The sequence below is a fragment of the Ziziphus jujuba genome, chromosome 4, assembly GCF_031755915.1.
Source record: "Ziziphus jujuba cultivar Dongzao chromosome 4, ASM3175591v1".
Lineage (NCBI taxonomy): Eukaryota > Viridiplantae > Streptophyta > Magnoliopsida > Rosales > Rhamnaceae > Ziziphus > Ziziphus jujuba.
The window spans coordinates 28319995-28338993 of NC_083382.1; the positions used below are offsets into that span (position 1 = coordinate 28319995).

Below are 18999 nucleotides of genomic sequence, written 5' to 3' on the forward strand. Positions count from 1 at the left end.
TTTGAGTGTGTAAACAAGTACTCTCTTTTTTGCTGAAAAGTGTAAACTAGTACTTAGGTGAACACCAATCCCAGATGCAAATAAAGGAGGGCCATTTTTTTTTTTTTTTTAATATAACTTTTGCATGTGAATCAAGAAATTAAAGCAAATAATAAAACACTCTCGTTAGTATTTTGCCCTTAACAAATCAGTAAGGAAGACTGGAACTAATTTATTTGAAAAAAAAAAAAAAAAAGAAGTCTAGAACTTTGTTTTGATTAGAGTTAAGGTCGGACTCTATCTTTCTCTGTCTGAAGATCAGTTTCGACTCAATATATATATATATATAACCAACCAACTTCCGAAAGAAAATTGCAAAATTAACCCTGCAATGCAACTAAACTAACCAGCCAGCGACTACTTACAGCTTTTACAACTAGCCGTTATCCCCGCAGTAACTGCAACGAACTTTTGAAAAAAAATAAGGGGGGAAAAAAAGGAGTCATTTTGATTCACTGCCTTATCCTTGGAAGAAAATCATGTGACATTAATCAAGTTCAATGCATTCTTTTAACTTCTTAGACTTGTCGTTTGCTAGTGATAAGTTCTAATGTTTTTCCCAGTTGGTTAAAAGCTATTTTGAAATTTGATAAACTCGTTTATAAGTAAATTGATATTTTCACATAAATGAGTTTGCATTTGTTACACTCTAAGCTGGATCTACAACACTTTAAATTAATATTAATATATTGCAAAAGAAAATTAAAAACAAAAATTGAGGGCACAGGGTCTTTGATGCTTCCCAACGCAGATTATAAATTAAAACCATTAATATGCATTATATTTTGTATAAATGAAGTTACATTATCCATTAACAAAACAAACCCAGTTCACTCTCCAACTTTATTGTCAGATTTTTACATATATGTAGCAAATTCATAACATAATGCCAAACATACAAAGCAGGGCACAAGACAACAAGCAGAAATAGTTATACAATGTTAACAAGTAGATTGGAAAAGAGAAGCTTTCCACTTTGATTTTCCAATCAATTTCCAGATACTTGAAAAGCTTTCAAGAACATCTCAGGGGCTTGGGCTCCACGCAATTTCGTCTCCCCATTAATCTGTCAAAAAGAACCAATGTTACTAGTGGACTTGCCCGTACTCATTTTGAAGTTAAAAAGTTGACAAATGTGATGTTTTATCACTCACCACATAATATGGAACTCCAGAAATGTTACTTGAGAACTTCTCAAACTCCTCTTTGACCTTTTGTGGATCATATAAAGCAAAGTCAGTTAACTAGATAACATTGGAAGAGAACTTGAGGATGAGGTATTGTTTAATGGCAGTCAAGAAAAGACCTCCTGAATCCCATTGTTGGGGTTTGCAAGAAACTCTTCTGACCCTGTTACTCCTGCTTTGCTAGCACATTCCAGAAGAAAGTTCCTGCATCCAAATTGAAAGTTTTTGTATTGGGAATTTTCAACAATAAGGATGCTAAGAAGATGCAAGACTAACTTCCTCTCGCAAACCAATTGCATTAAAATCCAGTTTTTATAAGGATGATTAAAGAGAAAAAGCAGTTTTTCATTACCTTGGGGGATAGTATAGCTGTTATGAAAGTCAAGATACATCAAAACAGAAAAAGAATATGCTACACTTGTTTTTAAACTATCAGGAGACTTGATAAACTGAACAGACATCATCGTCATAATGGGTTTTGTTTTCAATGAACAATCTAACTAGGGACAACCACTTAAATATATGCCAATTGATAACCATAAGGAGAATGGTTTTGCCCCTAACAGAAATTTTAATGATTTATATTATCTTTATGTTTGTTTACAGACAACTAATATACAAGTTCCACTTAACGAGCTATCAGATATATAAAAAATTATTGAGAAAGAGATTCTATGCAGACAGTGGATTATCTCCTTTTATCTTTTGGTAGGATAGTGGAGTTTGTGAGTCAAAAACAGAAACAGCCGGGCACTAAACTACTTCTATTTTTACCTTTCTTTTGTTGTATTTTTGTTTCTTTTTACAGGAGAATTTGGGGATTATGATTCACAACTACTGGTTTCATCAGAGTAGGAAGAGGTACCTTAAACAAGTAGCATAAGCAAACAAGACAAATATGATAACTGCAATCCAAGAGAAGAAAAGCCTTTTCTTCACAACCTAAATGTAGCACATATAAGGTCACCAAAAAGGGACCCAAAACTGATGCATACCGATCACCAATGAACTTTGCCTGTGTAAAGTATCCAAGGAAGAGCTCCTCCACAACTCTATGTTGCTTATCAAGACCCTGCTTCCCAGCTAAATAAATAAGCCTGTGGCTGTCTACAGTATTTCCTCTGTGGAAAATGTCAAGGATAGATAGTGTTATTGTATTTTCTAAAACCATGTCATCTTTATGTACATTTCATTCTTATTTAAGGCAGTCAGTATCTGAATCATGATTTTCTTATTACAAACATTCAATGAGAACAAGATAGATCATTATTTCACTCACGTGAGTCCACTGAAGTTATAATCCAGGTCATGACTCTTAAATATCTGCAAGCGTCAAAGTGGAAAATATGAAATATAGATACCAGCCACGACACAAATCAAAGACAATGTAACCAATAACATAGTTGGCATGTAAGTAACTGATCCAAAGAATACAAACCGTTGACATTTCAGCAGCCATCTGTTCAGATCGAGCCCCAAACTTTTTCCTATAATATTCTCTCTTATCAATTCCTTCTTTTGGAGCATCAGGGCTAAGTTGAAAAGGATGCCATCTTATCTGCAGTTTTGCATTAACAACAGTCATTAAAGTTGAGAAACAGAAGATGAGGGGAAGGAGATAAAGAGAGACAGCAGAACCTCAAACTCATATTTATCCTTAGATGCAGCTACAGCTTTGTCAAGATTCTTTTTGCCCACGAGGCACCATGGGCATACAGTATCCGAAGACACATCAATTCGAATATGTTTTTTTCCTGCATTGGTACTAACTGAACTAGCCATGATCCCTATGTATCTGCAATTTTTCTGAAATATTCAATAAAATATCAAATCAGATAGATACCAACCCAGAAAGAGTATAAATTTTCTCCAAATCCAATTTCTTAGTTGAAGATACTCATCACCTTCAACACAAAAACTGATATATGAGTCATGCTGCCTAACAAAAACATCCTCTTAAATTCTCTTCAGGGTGAAATTTTCTAGACAAAGAACTGACAACCAATCTGAAATTAATTATTTTTCAACTCATTCACCCTTTAACTTACGAATAACAATACATCCTTTTTCAAACTTCTTAACTCCTTCAGACCATTGTAAAACCTGTCCAATCAGCTCGAGCAAGAGCCAAGTTTTTGTTAAATCAAAGTTTTATTCTAACATCTTTTTGCTTGGGCAGTTCTCTTCATGATGGTTCCTCCATATATTTATTGCTTTAATTATTATTTTGTTCAGACTCTAATTCATTTATCACTATCTATAAGTGCTTAAATTTTCTCCTTTTACAGTAATTTGTAAATCCAGAATTTAATCTAAATTAAACAACCAGAGCAGGAGTGTTCAGGTCATCATTTCATGTCCACCAGCTTATGATGATTTAAATCCAATGGCAGAAGGATGGTTTACTCAAAATTTGAATCTTTATGAAAATATTTGCAACGCTAATGAAACTGCAAAAGTAACAAAGTCGTCATTATGAGTTTTCATAGACTGATCAAATTGACAATTTTCGGATTGTTTCGGTTCATTAATCATCATTTTCAATCTCACACCCAGACATTACTATATATATATATATATAACATGTTTAAAAAAAATAAAAATATCAAATGGGGTTGATTTCAAAGGAAGCACACCATAATTCAAGGAACAGATAACATTATTATTTATCATATGAAATTTTCAGGGAAAAAAAAAATTATATAATGATCTAATACGAGAGGATAGCTAAGACGTCCAGAGAAAGAACGAAAAAAAAAAAAAAAAGGGTGGGGGGGGGGGGGGGGGGGGGGGGGGGGGGGGAGATACCTTAAGTATAGCTAAGACGTCCAGAGAAAGAACGAAAAGAAAAAAAAGGGGTTGGGAGAAGATACCTTAAGTATCTATAAAAAGATCAATTTACAAGAAAAGAAAAAAAAGTGTAAGAATAATTTAGGAGGACGCAAGAATTGTACCTTGGTTTGTTTGGTGAGAGAGAAAACTGAGACGCTTTGAAGAGAAACCAAACGCATTCGGTAGCGGGATATTGAACCACCGACATTTTATAGAAGGTGGCATTTTTATTTTTTATTTTTTATTTTTGTTTTTAATATTTTGTTTTACATTTTCAAAGCCCACCAACCCCTAAAAAAACAGATTTTTCCAATATCTACCACCACCTCCTAAAGAAAGACCCCCTTTTTTTTTTTTTTTGTGGATTAATAATTTTTACCTTTGAATTTTGATGTTCGGTCGTCGTCACTATCTCTCTCTGGGTCTGGAAGTTTCGAACTGGGTATCTGGGTCAAGCTCTTTTGGGTCCTATAAGACTGCACCGACACATATAACCCGCCCCAATTCCGAAGGTGTCGGAACAGCGACAAAAATATCCACCCACCTTCATTTGCTCTACCCCTCTCTCTCTCTCTCTCTCTCTCAATCCTTACAAAACCCAAGTTTCCTTTTTTTGGCGTAGAAACTCAAGTTTGAATTTGTGTAAAAACAGCGAGGTATGTTGCTGCTTCTTTCTCGGAATTTGTTTTCTTATGTTATTTGATTAACGTTAAGCAGCTCGAATCCCCAGCTTATTGTTAGCCGAAAGTTCGGATTTTGATTTCACATTTTGTAATGTTTTGTTGACGAGAAGTAGAAAATTTTGTTTCTTTCATTATCCTATTGCTACATTTGGCATGCTTTTGACTTTTTTTAGTGTTGGGTTTCTAGGAAATTAGAACAAGAGGAAAACATTAATCAAGTTCTGCACTTGAGGATGATATAATCAATCTGTTATTGCATAATGAAGATTTTTTTATTTCTTTATTTTTATTTTTTACTTTAAAGTTTCCATTTTGCCTTACCCCAAAAGAGAAATTTTGAATTTTGAGTGGGGATCTTGTTTCAAGTGGTTGAATTATTTCTCTGTTGCAATATCTCAATTCGTTACATCACATACTTTGATCCGATTGATTTATTGTCCTGAAATTTTAATCGGGGTTGTTTAGGGAACTAAATGGATATGGATGATATATTTGGCACCGCACGACCTGTGAGTCTTCCAACAAAGAGTGCAATTTACGTGTGGGGTTATAACCAGTCGGGACAGACGGGTAGGGAGGGGAAAGAACGCCAATTGAGGATTCCAAAGCAGCTTCCTCCAGAGCTTTTTGGATGCCCAGCAGGGGCAAATTCACGCTGGTTGGATATAGCTTGTGGCCGTGAGCATACAGCAGCTGTAGCCTCAGATGGGTCGCTTTTCACTTGGGGTATGGTTCTTTTATATGCATCTCCACGTTTGAATTGCTTATCTTAAACCTTTTTAAGGGTTATTAGATTTAAGGAAGAGCATGGTTTTAATAGACGTTGAATTTATGGAAGTGGTTTTTGCCTCTTTAATCTCTCCTCTCATGTTTTGTTATTTTGTAAATGCTGAATATTAGGGTCCGGTTCTTTTTATGCTTACGGTGGTTCGGTCTTTGACCTCTGTTGCTTTCATGTAATAAATTTTAATGGTAGAATGATAGCTATATGTTCATTGAATAATGTGCCTTTAGTCCTGGTTTGGTTATCCATTTCCATTCTTCGCTATGACCGGTTCTTTTTTAATATGTGTATGCCAACCAGCAAAAGTAAAGTTTCTCAATAAATAACCATGTTTGTACATGCTTGAAAAGGAGCTAATGACTTTGGTCAACTGGGAGATGGAACTGAGGAGGGTAGGAAATACCCAACGAAGGTGAAACAATTGCAGACAGAGTTTGTGAAATCCGTGTCTTGTGGAGCACATTGTACTGCTGCTATTGCAGAACCTCGTGAAAATGATGGAACCATCTCCACACGTAGACTATGGGTTTGGGGGCAAAATCAGGTGTTACTTTGTGCTTTGTCCCATCATTGTTTATTTTGCTGTTTTAGACCAACAACAATATATTAATGTTTTTTTTTCCCTTCTTCATATATAGGGGTCAGATTTTCCACGTTTATACTGGGGAGCGTTTCCCCAAAATACGGTATGTTATATATCTCTTTTGATTTATGCTTTGATGGTCAGAATCTTTGAGTTCAAACTTATTGAGAAGAGTTTTCTTAAACTCAAAAACAAATGAGCCAAGGTAGAAGACTTAATATATGCTACTCTACCTTAGCATTTATTTAAAGCATTTTTCTTTACTTCCTTTTTGTTTCTTTGAACCATGGAATTCTCAAACTTGCGCTAAGATGTTTCTTTTTTATTTAAATAAATCACCTGAAAGTCCTGTGTTCTTGTTGAGGTTCTCCTATGGCTTGAATTTTGGATATTATATGATTAGTTGTTTGGTATTACTAAGTGTATGGTTACTGCTGACCTGAGTAAGAAACACTGTTTGATTGTTGGTATGGACTAGAGTAATTTATGAGAAGATTGCTTGGACAGCTAACAAGGTTTGCTGATGCATGTAGTATTTCTATTGAGGCTTAGGAATAGTCTTGATAGAGCTTTAGCAGGTATAAGAGGAGTAAGATAAATTCATATTAATGGAATGTTTTTAGTTGAGAAACGTTCGTTGGTGGGATACTGTAGGGTAAAGTGAGGTGATTAACAGAGTATCAATTAACTTATCAGAAAATCTTTTGCAGATTATCCGTCAAGTTTCTTGTGGGGCAGTTCATGTGGTAGCTCTATCGGAGGATGGCCTGCTGCAAGCCTGGGGTATTTGTTATTCTAGATCCATTTTGCTATCTTATCTTAATCTTAAACTTTTCAAACATAATTTTGTTATTGGTTTGTTGGAAGTAAACTATAGGTGTATTTTTGCTTTTGCTGTGCAATTTAATAGATAAAGTAAACAACTTTAGGAAAGGAAATTGAATTCTTGACTTCTTTCCTGCCACCAATTAATTGGAATTTGATCATTGTTCTGATAAACCAGGCTACAATGAATTTGGTCAACTTGGAAGAGGAATTACATGTGAAGGTTTACAGGGGGCACGTGTGATAAATGCATATGCAAAGTTTCTTGATGAAGCTCCTGAGCTTGTGAAGATTACCCAAGTGTCATGCGGGGAGTACCACACAGCAGCTATATCTGAAAAAGGCGAGGTGTAAGTGATCTGAAGGACTTCTTAGATGGAGATTAAGTTCTACATTTAGGCATGAGAATGTGGTTATCCGCATGGCACATTAAACTTGAAAGGTCTGGAAAAACCTTCAATGGGAATCTCACATCTAAACAGGAGACAAGATGCCATGGAAAATGGATGCATTTGGATATGCAAGTCTCTCTTCCTACTGTGCTGTTCCTGCTACCAAAATATACATTTTCCTAGTTATTTGTGTTTTCTGCTATTTTACAAGATTGTGCCTTGCTGACTATACATGTGACTGGAAGGATAGGATAAATTGTACCATAACTACTCTAGGGGCTAGTGATACTTGTAATTAAAAAGTGGGTGAATATTAATTCTTCAAGCCATATATTCTTTTACCGTAGATGATTGATCACAATAATTTGCTTTGGACATCACAGGTATACTTGGGGACTGGGAAGCATGGGCCAACTTGGGCATTGTTCTCTTCAGTCTGGGGATAAAGAGTTATTGCCAAGGAGAGTGGTTGCACTTGATGGAATACTCATAAAGGATGTAGCATGTGGTGGCGTACATACATGTGCTGTGACTCAAAAAGGAGCACTCTATGCTTGGGGTGGTGGTCAATCAGGGCAGTTAGGGCTTGGCCCTCAAACTGGATTCTTTTCATGCGTTCCTAATGACTCGAAGTCTCTTCTCCGTAATATCCCTGTTTTGGTTGTTCCAACTGGTGTACAGCTTGTCGCATGCGGAAACTCGCACACTCTTATATCCTCTAGGGATGGAAGGATACATGGATGGGGCTACAATAGCTATGGTCAGGCAGCTAACGAGAAATCTTCCTATGCATGGTATCCATCAGCGGTTGATTGGTATGATATAACTAAATTGTCAAAAGCTTCGCCATGATTATACAGGACACTTTTATGTTGATGGGGTCCCACATTGCAGGTGCGTCGGGGAAGTGCGAAAACTAGCAGCCGGTGGTGGCCATTCAGCTGTTTTGACTGATGCATGCTCCTTGAAGGAATTGTGTGAATTTAGACTTGCAGATAGTGTGACTCCGATGAATGCTTCTGAAGTTGGAGATGTTGCATCACGAACTGGGGCAGAAGCTTTAGCACGTCTCTGTGAAAGACTGAGGTATTGGTTTCTGTTTAATTCCTTTATGATGATATCTTCTCTTTACTATATAACCAAATGATACGTCTCTTTCACTCTCTAATTTTAAATGTAACCTGGTATTGAACTGGCTTGATAGAAAGTCAGAAACCTCTTGCACATTTTGAGTTATTTGTAATCCCTGGGTTACTTCCCCTGAAGGTAACCTGTAATATATAGAGGAATCCAGTTTGCTCATATGCTTGGTTTTCAGGATATTATAAATGGGTACATCACGTCATCAAACTCGTTTTTCATCGTAAATTTCACTTGATCTTTGAATCTGAATGTAACATATGCCTTTCATTGAACTTGATCAGGTGTGTAATTTCAACTGGCCTTGCATGTGAACTTATACAGAATGGTTCTTGCAAAATTTCATCGTTAGTTAATATGATTCTTGCAAAATTTCATCGTTAGTTAATATTGCCTTGCAGTTTTCTTGTAGTACGATGAGGATGCCATGTTGTAAATTCTTGGTATTTTGCAGGGAGCATATGCTTGATGGTGGTGGTTGTGGGTATGAAGATGAGATCAGCGGTGAGAGGATTTGAAGAAACACGTTGAAATTTATACAACAAAAAACAAAGCATGATCCTATTCTGTATTTTATAATACTCACCCTCGTTATCAATTTAGTTAAGGATTAAAAATTAAAAGCTGTTGTAATAAGATTCTAAAGGTGGCAATATCCACCTTTATTTTTATCCCTAGGCTAGGAAGAAACAATGGTTCTTCGGTAACTGTAAAGATATTTCCATTTGATCTCTCCCATTATATATGTAACAAACATAAAACCATTTTCATGGTCCTACTGTACGTTAAAAGTTTTTTATTTTATTTTTATCTATTTGTTATGTTTAGGCACTTATTACAGGAAGTTAATTTTGTACTGTATTGTTCAGAATTTTCTGAGTTATTTTTAATGAATGATTATATCTTTAATCTGCACATTTAAAATCAAATCCATTTTGAATGATTATATCTTTAATCTGCACATTTAAAATCAAATCCATTTAAACAGATTTCAATCCACTCAGAATAGTCTTAAAAAATCATAATGAGAAGACCTCCGTGACACGTTAAAAAGGGACAAGATGAGGGCAAATAATTGAACAGGCGGTGCATATGTCTCCCTTCTAAGAAAAGTGTTGGGGAGCTTCTTCGACTTGTGTTTCTTGATCATCCTAAAATGCATGGTTTCCCTCTTTTATTAGGATCAAGATCTGATCTCTATAAGCAAATTCAATATGTTTTGCTATTAAAAAAAATGTCTATTTATTTACCCTAAAACATTTACACACGTATCTTTTAATATATATATATATATATTATATGTATATCTCATACATTTTACATTTGAGCACTGAAGTTGGTCTTTGATATATATATATATATATATGTATGTGTTATCCTTATCACGCATGCACTTCTAGTGGAAGACCAACTGACTGATTCAACGTACAAATACAGAAACACCGATCATTTTTAACTTTTGACCTCTACTTATCATCCAGTACTTTTGCATTAACTTTGCATGAGAAAACTGGGATAGTCGTCACTGATCAGTAGCTACTAGCCAGTAAAGGAGGGCTGAGAGGCACTTTGAAGAAGAGGGGTCCATGTCCCTCTCCATGCATACTCTGTCAATAGAAACTCCTTTATGGAGAAAGTTTGCTTATGTATGAAACTTTTTCTGTTATTGAATAATATTTAATAACAATAAAAGTTCCAAATACTGTATGCAGTTTCACTGTTATGAAGCGTGTGTTTTACATGTATGAAATTGAGCTTAATTTAACAGATCTGATGCATTACCCTTTTTTTTTTTTTTTTTTTTTTTTTTTCAAATCAAGGTTTCTAATTATTTAAATCATTTCCAATGGGTAAGGAACAGAACATGCACCTAAGTAAGTGGAAATATAAAGTGTGAGTTTGACATGTTTTTCTCCCCGCAAAATTGTTAGGTTCATAGCACGTATAGTTTACCCATTTATATGTGGATAAACAGAATTCAACATGTTTACTGACTGATTAAATACGAATTTATTATGATAGCTTCCATGCTAATACCAAGTCAGATACCTTGTGCATCAAGTACAAATAGGACATATACAACCGACATGCTAAATATAAATATGATCTTCCCCCTCTTAAAAATTTTCCAACAATAGTTAAATAGCGATATATAAGCTTTACAGAGTAGTGGCTATTGAATTTAGGATGATAATATATATCTTCGGTTTCCATTTAACCCTTCATATTTATGCTGTAGTACTACTTAACTAGCTGGAAAAGAGTCTCAATGGCCTTTTATTTGTTCATACGGTGAACCATCCATGGTGGCATAAGCGCGTTGGTGACGGGTCGAGTTTGTTCTACAGCATCCTCATCTATGGCTTCTCTTGCCTGGAAAGCACCACTGCATCATTTATGACACAGAAACCATATTAGCTCTCTATCAACCCAAAGAAAATATATGCTTTCATTCTATAGTTGAATCATGTTCCAAAATACAATCTATGTCTTATGAATTAAGAAACTCGTATGTATGCATTCTCACCATACATTCATTTCGAAAAGAGACTGAGAGAGTACCCGATGGTTAGAGAAGCAAGTGGCGGTGTTGGTGGTGGCATTAGCATGAATGTTGATGAGTTTGGAGCACTGCCTTGCTGCTCCCATTGTGCATTCTCAGCTGCACTGATCTTCTCATTTTCCTTCAGCTGGAATTATACATATACATATATATATATATATATATAAAGGCAGAATTGTTACATTGATCTTGTGAAATGAGATTTTGAACACCATTTTTGTGGACGTTGCCAAAAAAAAAAAAAAAAAAAATTTACCTTCTTTGATAGCTGGTTGTTTTGGGTCTGCAATGCCTTCTCCTGAGGTCACAAACAAAAAAAATGAGTAGAGACTTTAGTATGATTTTTTTAGGTTAATCTGATAAGAAACTTGTTATATATGCAAATATAAGAAGGGTAATTAAATGCATAGTTTAATCGATTTCATCCATATACCTTCTTCTGCATCTCTGAAATGGATTCATACATCAATTGGTTCTGCAAAAATAACATGTATCTGATTACTTCATATGTGAAATGCATGTAACTATCATTAAGTTCGATGCAAGTTTACTATTTTTACCTTTTTGGTTCGTATGCGCTTAAGAGCGACGTCGAGCTGTTGCTCTAAATTTTGAAGCTCTCGTAAGCTTAAGGTATCTAGATCTTGTCCCATAAAATTCCTACGAATGCACATAAATATATATAAAGCGGAATTAATACATATAAACCTCATGACTTCTCTGCTAATCACATACAAACATGTATATGATGGAGCTGGCCCCTTATTGGTATGAACCTCATTTGTATTATGCAAAAACCAACATGAATGGTCCAGTTGTTTATTGTTTTATAGCTCTGAATCTTCTTCTTCTTCTTCTTCTTCTTCTTCTTCTTCTTCTTCTTTTTTTTTTTTTTTTTTTTTTCATTTTCGTATTTTTGGATGGAAATGATTGAGAACATTTATTTTTTAAAGTCTTTTTTTCATGGATGTCAGTCTATGGCTCGCTGAATAAAAAATTCTTTTTTGGTTAGTTTTTGAAGAGTTAATGTTCTTCATACTGTTTATAAGCAATATTGCATAGCATTTATAGAAACAAAATTGTACATTCGGTGACTAAGCAGTAGCTAAATTTATTCTCTAATTAAGGCAGTACCTTAGGTTCCTCTGTAAAACTTCAATCCTAGCCTTCAGCTTCGGATATTCGTGAGTCCAGCTTCCCTAAAAATATCATTCAACAAAGTCTTTAATTTCTGGGTTTGTTAAGTACACTACTCCTCACTAACCGTTTTCTCTAAACATCAAATTTTCAGTGAATACATATATACATATATTTATTTATTGTTATAATTAATGGGAAATATGGTTCCAATATAGAGATAGATACATATTGATATAGAATTATTAAAAATGTCATCTTAATTAATAATTTAAAACCAAAATCCTTATCGAACAAATGGCAAAGTTTAGCATTTTATTATCATAATATATTTCCAACATATCAAAATCTTATATATATTTTGATCTGTTTGAGAACCTGTTAGTATAACAAATGCTAAGAATTGTTCGTTGACGAGTTAGATTTTTACATTTAATTCATTAATTGAAATGTCAACTTTTCCATTTGTCATATTAACACGTTCTAAGAAAATATATATAACTATAACACACACACACACACACACACACACACACACACACACACACACATATATATATATATATGTAATTAAGCTCAAGTGTAGTGTACCTCTATTTTTTTTAAAGCAAAATCCATCTTGTATGACCATTGAATTCTATGAAATTATATGATCCACCCCAAATAGATAGAAATCTGATCACTATGATGGAGCAACCTTATTTATGGTTTTACCATAAATCCTTTATTAGCCCAATCAATCTTTCTAATTAGTTTTGGCTGGCTCAAAATGGATTTAAAAAATTTAAAATTGCTTTAATTGTAGAATTTATGAAGGGCACGTAGTTTGGAAAATAAACCTAAGTAATTTATAAAAGAAAATTTATATATGATTATATTGTTTACCTGGGAGTTGGAACCATTAGCAACAAAGTGCTGCTCTACATATGAGTATCTCTCGTATCGTTCCAAAATCCTTTCCATGCTTCACAAAGAAGGAAATATTTCAGGATTTGTCCAAATATATATTACAATATAACTAGGAGCAATCAGATTGTAAAAACGAATATGATGCATGTATAGGAATTAAACTAAACAATTAAATTAAACATGTAGGACAATTTTGTAAAACTCCCCATATATATATATATATAATATTTTATGGGGACCATATTACATTGTTGTCAAGCAAAAACCTGCTTTAAGAATTACACATGATGATATTTTCTTTTGGTAAGCTTTTATTTTTTATTTTTAATCAAATTACTATAGTCTTTGAATATTGAGAAGCCCAATCTTATCGACATAACTATAGCATAATTCAGTCAGACGAACTCATTACAATCTGGCATTGGCATCATACTTTAAAACTAACAAATTAGTTTGGGATGTGGCAGCATTAGGCATTTGCCATGAACATTATGTATTCTATTATAAAATGGAAGAGAGTTTCTAGAAATTCGAATATATATATATATATATACACACAAATATATGTATCATTATCATCGGAGAAAGACTAAAGTAAGAATTCAACCCAAAAACCAAATTGTTTATCATGCATCATGAACAACTTAACAACAATAGAGGAAAGATTCATCACCAAAAAAAAAAAAAAAAAAAAAAAAAAAAACAACAACAACAACAACAAAAACAACAATAGAGGGAAACGTTGTATATAGTGTTTGACAGGATTTTAGTGTCTTCTAGAGGCTAGTACACTAGTGGCATTATTAGCTTTATTTTAGATAACACTATTTGTCACAACCAACGATCATCACAAATAAGATTCATCTGTCTACTTGAGAATTTAATTAACTTTCATTGTGAATTTATTTTCCTGTATTAGATTTTTAATTTTAAAAAAAAAAATATCACGCAGTCAATTAATAATGGCTGTTCAATTGTGAATCCAACTTTATGATGATTACCAATTGTAACAAATTAATGGGAAAACTCTTTATTTTATATTTTTGATTAAGGAAAGAAACCTCCAATGGAGTATTTAATAACTCTTCCTTCATACCTATAAAGATCTTCTTATTTGATTTTCTATTGCAACAAATTAATTAAAGACAGTCTTCATTTCCTAGTGTACCCTAAAAGTGTCCTTCAATGTCGTGGCTTAGCCCTCGCTTTAAAGAGTTAATTATTTTTTTATTTTAATTTACTTTTATATGTACTGTATTTTTTTCATTACATTTTTTATAAGATAAAATAAAATCTTGAGATTGATTTTTTCATTTACATGACTAAATCGATGAAGAACAATATAAAAAAAATGAAGACCAAGGTTCATTATCATCCAATTCCACATTTTCTTCCTCAGTAAAGTAATAATAATATTCTGTAGTAGAATGATACACATGTTCTTGCACTTACTGATTATGATACTAGGAATCAGACAAATAGAGAACAAAATGTGAAATTAAACCTACATTTGGGATTAGAGACAAAAACCTCACTGGAGAACACATGGCTCTTTTTATGATAGTCTGACTAATTCTTATAACTGTCTATTTGCATTTTGCTCTATAGCATGAAATGGTATAAATTTGAGCTTCAAACTAAATGACCATAGGTATATCAATTCTTTTTAATTGTGAATCTTTCATACATACCTTTTCAAGCTTTTAGGAAGACTAGTCTATATATTATATAAAGTAGAATTATATATGCATTTGACTATTATCTTCAATCAAATTTCTTTCCATGTAAAAATTTATTTATATAGATACAATATCTGAAGTGTCTAATGAATGTGACCGTTAATAACTACTACTAAGAAGCACATACCTAATTAATAAGTAACAAGTAATTAGAGTATGAAACATAAACTGATCATTGAAAAATGGAGTCAGAAAAGTATTTTATGAAGGGAAAAAAGCTTAGTCTGAGTAGTCCTATAAGAAAAGCATTTTGTTGAATGAGCAATAAGGAAGGTAAATAATGATGTCACCTTTAGATTTTACCTTTGGTCCTTGTAAATTTGGCATATGCATAGTACAAAGAGAGGATTTTCATTTATATATACATATATCTATATCTATATATATATATTGTTGTTTCTAGTTACTTGAAGGTCATATTTCTTAACAGTTTCAAATGTTAACATCATTATGTTCTATACATACAGAGACTAAGACTATATATATATATATATACCCTAGTACTAATGGGTGCTTTTGCTTGAATAATGAACCTGTATATGACTACTGTGGAAAATCTTTGTAGAAATTTTAAATAACTAAGTTAGCCAATGTTTTCTCTCACTTTTTTGTGCAGCTCAGTTCACGAATTAAATCATTGATGGTCTTCTCCTACATAGCTGCAACACCACTATAGCTATATAAATATATATATATATACACACACACACAAACATATACGTCTATATATAGATAGATATAATAGATATATGAGAAATCCTAGGTTACAAAACCAAGTAGGGAAAGGCCACGCTCCATGACACATAGCTCAAGGAACAATTCACTCAAGTCCGACACCTGTAAACATACTATATTTACACACACACACACACACACATACATATATATACAACTTTTTATTATAAATGTACGTGCAAATTTAACATAAAAATGCTATCTTTGTTTTTGTGCTAATATTTGAATTCTTGAGTAAAAAGATTTCCGCTGCTGATTTGACCATTTATTGCAATGTCATGTCTGTGATAAAAACTAGAAATGAGAGGGGGAAAAAATGTAAATATATAAAACTCCAAGCTAGCTATTTGATCTGATATACATATAACATACATATATATATACATGTACCTGGCTACATATATATAAGAGGACGAAGCTTATTAACAAAATAATAATAATAAAAGGACGAAGCTTAAGACAAAAAACAAAAACCTAAAAGCTTTCTTTCGCTTTCTTTTGAAGTACTAGCTAGTGTGTTAAGAAGAAGGACATAGTTAAGACTCTCCTAGATTAACAAGTCTGTAAATATTTGTCTAGTTTTTGCTTTTGTGCATATGATAGAGATAGAGATAAAGAAAAAGAGCGTTTTAAAAAACTTTAGCAAAAGCTGATATGAACAAGTTAAAAATTGAAGATCGTCCTTGGCATATTAATGCTGGCAGTGTAACGGTAAAGAAGAAGAAGAAGAAGAAGAAGAAGAAGAAGAAAAATATATATAAAATAAAAAGAAAAAAAATCATAGTGGATGCAGACAGAAAAATAAAAAAGATGAAAAATGAAAGAAGCAAGTACTGAATTACCAAAAAAATAAAAATAAAATAAAATAAAATAAAAAAAAGAAAAAAAAAGGAAGAGACAAACCATGAATCCGTAGAATACTCAAAGAGCTTTCCTTTGGAAGAGAAAACAATCAAAGCTACTTCTGCATCACAAAGTACAGAGATCTCATGAGCTTTCTTCAGCAATCCAGTCCTTCTCTTTGAGAACGTTACTTGCCTGCTTATCTTGTTCTCGATCCGCTTTAGCTGAACCCTACCCCTCCCCATTTTTTTTTATTATTATTTTATCTACCAGAAATTCACTATTACAAGAAACCCAAAAGGCCAAAAAAAAAAAAAAAAATTTGGAGAAGACAACCCTAAATTTGGTTCATTTCATAGAAGATAAAAAGGCAAAATCAAGGCAAAGAAGAAGAAGAAAAAAAGAGGGTGCTGTGGTTTTTGTTGTTGTTGGTGGTATTGTGGGTGTGTTTCTATTTTTGTGGTTTTTAGTTTAATGGGTGGAAGCAGAATGGGCTCTGTTGCATATATATACATGGGAAAGAACAAATTAATAATAAGCAGAAGAAGAATAGGGAACAAGGACAAAGCCAGTAAAAATAAACAATAATAATAATAGAGATAATAATAAGCAGAAGAAGAATAGGGAACGAGGACAAAGCCAGTAAAAATAAACAATAATAATAATAGAGAAGAATATATATATATATAGAAAGAAAGATGTATGAGGAGAGATAAATAAAAATGGTACGAGAAACTAATAAGAAAGAGAGAGGAAAGGGAAGTGGGGGTAGGGGTCGAATTTGTAATGGTAATGAGTGAAAGCAGAAGCAGAGGGGGGTGGTATTGGGGTACATGCGCTGTCGAAGAGTGATTGGGAGAAAGGGACAGTCAGTCGTTAATGTTTCTATTTGGGCCACAGATGTTTTGACATTCCGTACAACATATCTTGTCAGCAAGGATGTGAGTCCTCTGACTCTACCTCTGCGGCACTGGGGTCCCACGCCAACCCACCCACTTGTCCCAGCCAGCCCTATTTGGATGGATGGCAAACAACAACAACAACTGGACAATGGGCTTCCTTTATCAACCTCCCCTCTTTCTTCTTAATTTTGCTTTTCCCCTTTGCTGTTATTATTACTACTATAATTCCCTTCCACCTTTCATCTTTCTTTCTTTCTTTGATGGCAATGCTTCCTACCTCCCTTCCTCTTATTTTTGTTTCTCAATTTTATTAATTGATTTATCCACTTATTTTGTTCTCTATGTGTGTGTGTGTGTGTGTGTGTGTGTGTGTGTGTGTGTGTTTTCTATTTTTCTTTTATTTATTCATTAATTGATATTTCAAATCCAGTTGCAGTTAATTCTTTTACACACTATCTACCACTTTAGATTTTATAATATCCTTAATTTCAGCGAATATGCTCAATAGTGAAATTTATTTTATCATAAAGAATATCAGAATAGATATGCGAATGACTTTTCCTTATTGTGTATATTTTGTATTATTTGTATAATCAGACAAATTTTTTTTTTAAATATATATATATGGCATTTAACTCATACATTCACATTTTGCCAACTACTCGCTTTTTTTTTTTTTTTCTTCTTTTAAAAAATAGTTTTAACTCTATTCTAATCTTTTGCATGCTAAGTTTTCTCCCCATACATAGAGATTGGTTGCTGCTCACATGCATTCATATAAATTTTAAAGTTGATGTAATCAAAGTTGAAAGGTACCCTCAATCAAGCATGCATATTACGATGGATTTACAGTCCAATAAAATATATATCACAATAGATTTTAACAAATGTTATGATAGATCTACGGTCCGAGAAAATATATAAATATATACATATATCATAACAAGTTTTAACAAATTTTATAGAGATTAGTGTCACACCCATCATCATAAATCATCTAGCTTACTTATATCAACTTGCCGAATTAACTAAGTGTTTTTTTTTTTTCTTTCCTATTTTACTTTTTTAATTCAAATCCAACTCATTTCCAAGGAAAATAAAATAAAATAAAATCAAACTCCTTAATTTAACTATATAAAATATTGTAGGCATATAATAGAAGGAATTAATCTTGAAATAAATGCTTTCCCTAAATTTTAAATGATATTGTTATATATATATATATATATATGTTATGCACTAGTCCTAATAATATTACAATATTTTTTCCTTCATAATATTAATTAATAAAGTGATAAATTAAAGGGATACAACAATTTTCCTTACAAACGGTATTGGTTTAAACATCATGGAACTAATTGTTTCACTTTACTTATATGTATTACAGCAAGTCATTAGTTCCCTTATTGGCTGTGAGCTATCATTTGTTCTCTTAGTAACCTGTCAAGTTTTCATTCGGTCAAAGATTTATGAAGAACTCTTTTTTGTTTGCATAACTACGAAGCATATTGGTCCCAAAAAAAGAAGGTCGGTGCTTGAGAGAACAAAATGGACAAAAACAGAGTGTGAGGTATAGAGAGCTTGTAACCTAAGAAAATTAGAGGGTATGTTTGATTTTCTCTATTTATTTTTATTTTGGGTAAGTATCACTATAGATCTTTCGATTTTATTATTTTTTTTCAATATTATGTTCTTATTATGAAAAA

The 18999-nt window shown here is 33.0% G+C and overlaps 3 protein-coding genes across 7 annotated transcripts; 1 reads left to right on the forward strand and 2 right to left on the reverse strand.

Moving 5' to 3' along the window:
- Positions 1-791: 791 nt before the first annotated feature.
- On the reverse strand, positions 792-4334 carry LOC107416679 (uncharacterized). The gene is made up of 8 exons (XM_048471489.2): positions 4181-4334; positions 2865-3032; positions 2665-2784; positions 2506-2549; positions 2222-2347; positions 1346-1430; positions 1194-1250; positions 792-1105 (listed from the first exon to the last, which is right to left on the reverse strand). Exons 1-8 carry the CDS (start codon positions 4235-4237, stop codon positions 1028-1030), a joined length of 735 nt encoding a protein of 244 aa, XP_048327446.2. The 5' UTR covers positions 4238-4334; the 3' UTR covers positions 792-1027.
- A 146-nt stretch (positions 4335-4480) lies between these two features.
- Positions 4481-9277, forward strand: LOC107409223 (ultraviolet-B receptor UVR8). Of its 5 annotated transcripts, none has more exons than XR_007240179.2 (10): positions 4481-4714; positions 5207-5467; positions 5876-6069; positions 6164-6211; positions 6819-6891; positions 7112-7283; positions 7709-8140; positions 8220-8411; positions 8644-8749; positions 8867-9277. XR_007240179.2 is itself a non-coding variant. In XM_048471481.2 (10 exons), exons 2-10 carry the CDS (start codon positions 5215-5217, stop codon positions 8981-8983), a joined length of 1491 nt encoding a protein of 496 aa, XP_048327438.1. In that variant the 5' UTR covers positions 4481-4714; positions 5207-5214; the 3' UTR covers positions 8984-9277. The 5 variants fall into 5 exon arrangements, 3 of the variants coding, with proteins under 3 accessions (XP_048327438.1, XP_048327439.1, XP_048327440.1); XR_007240178.2 differs by having other exon boundaries at positions 8920-9277; XM_048471481.2 differs by lacking the exon at positions 8644-8749 and adding an exon at positions 8750-8812 and having other exon boundaries at positions 8920-9277.
- Positions 9278-10451: 1174 nt separating this feature from the next.
- On the reverse strand, positions 10452-17575 carry LOC107405930 (agamous-like MADS-box protein FUL-L). Its single transcript, XM_048471484.2, has 8 exons — positions 16452-17575; positions 13051-13129; positions 12163-12227; positions 11589-11688; positions 11462-11503; positions 11285-11326; positions 11028-11155; positions 10452-10851 (listed from the first exon to the last, which is right to left on the reverse strand). Exons 1-8 carry the CDS (start codon positions 16634-16636, stop codon positions 10743-10745), a joined length of 750 nt encoding a protein of 249 aa, XP_048327441.1. The 5' UTR covers positions 16637-17575; the 3' UTR covers positions 10452-10742.
- Between the last annotated feature and the right edge of the window lie 1424 nt (positions 17576-18999).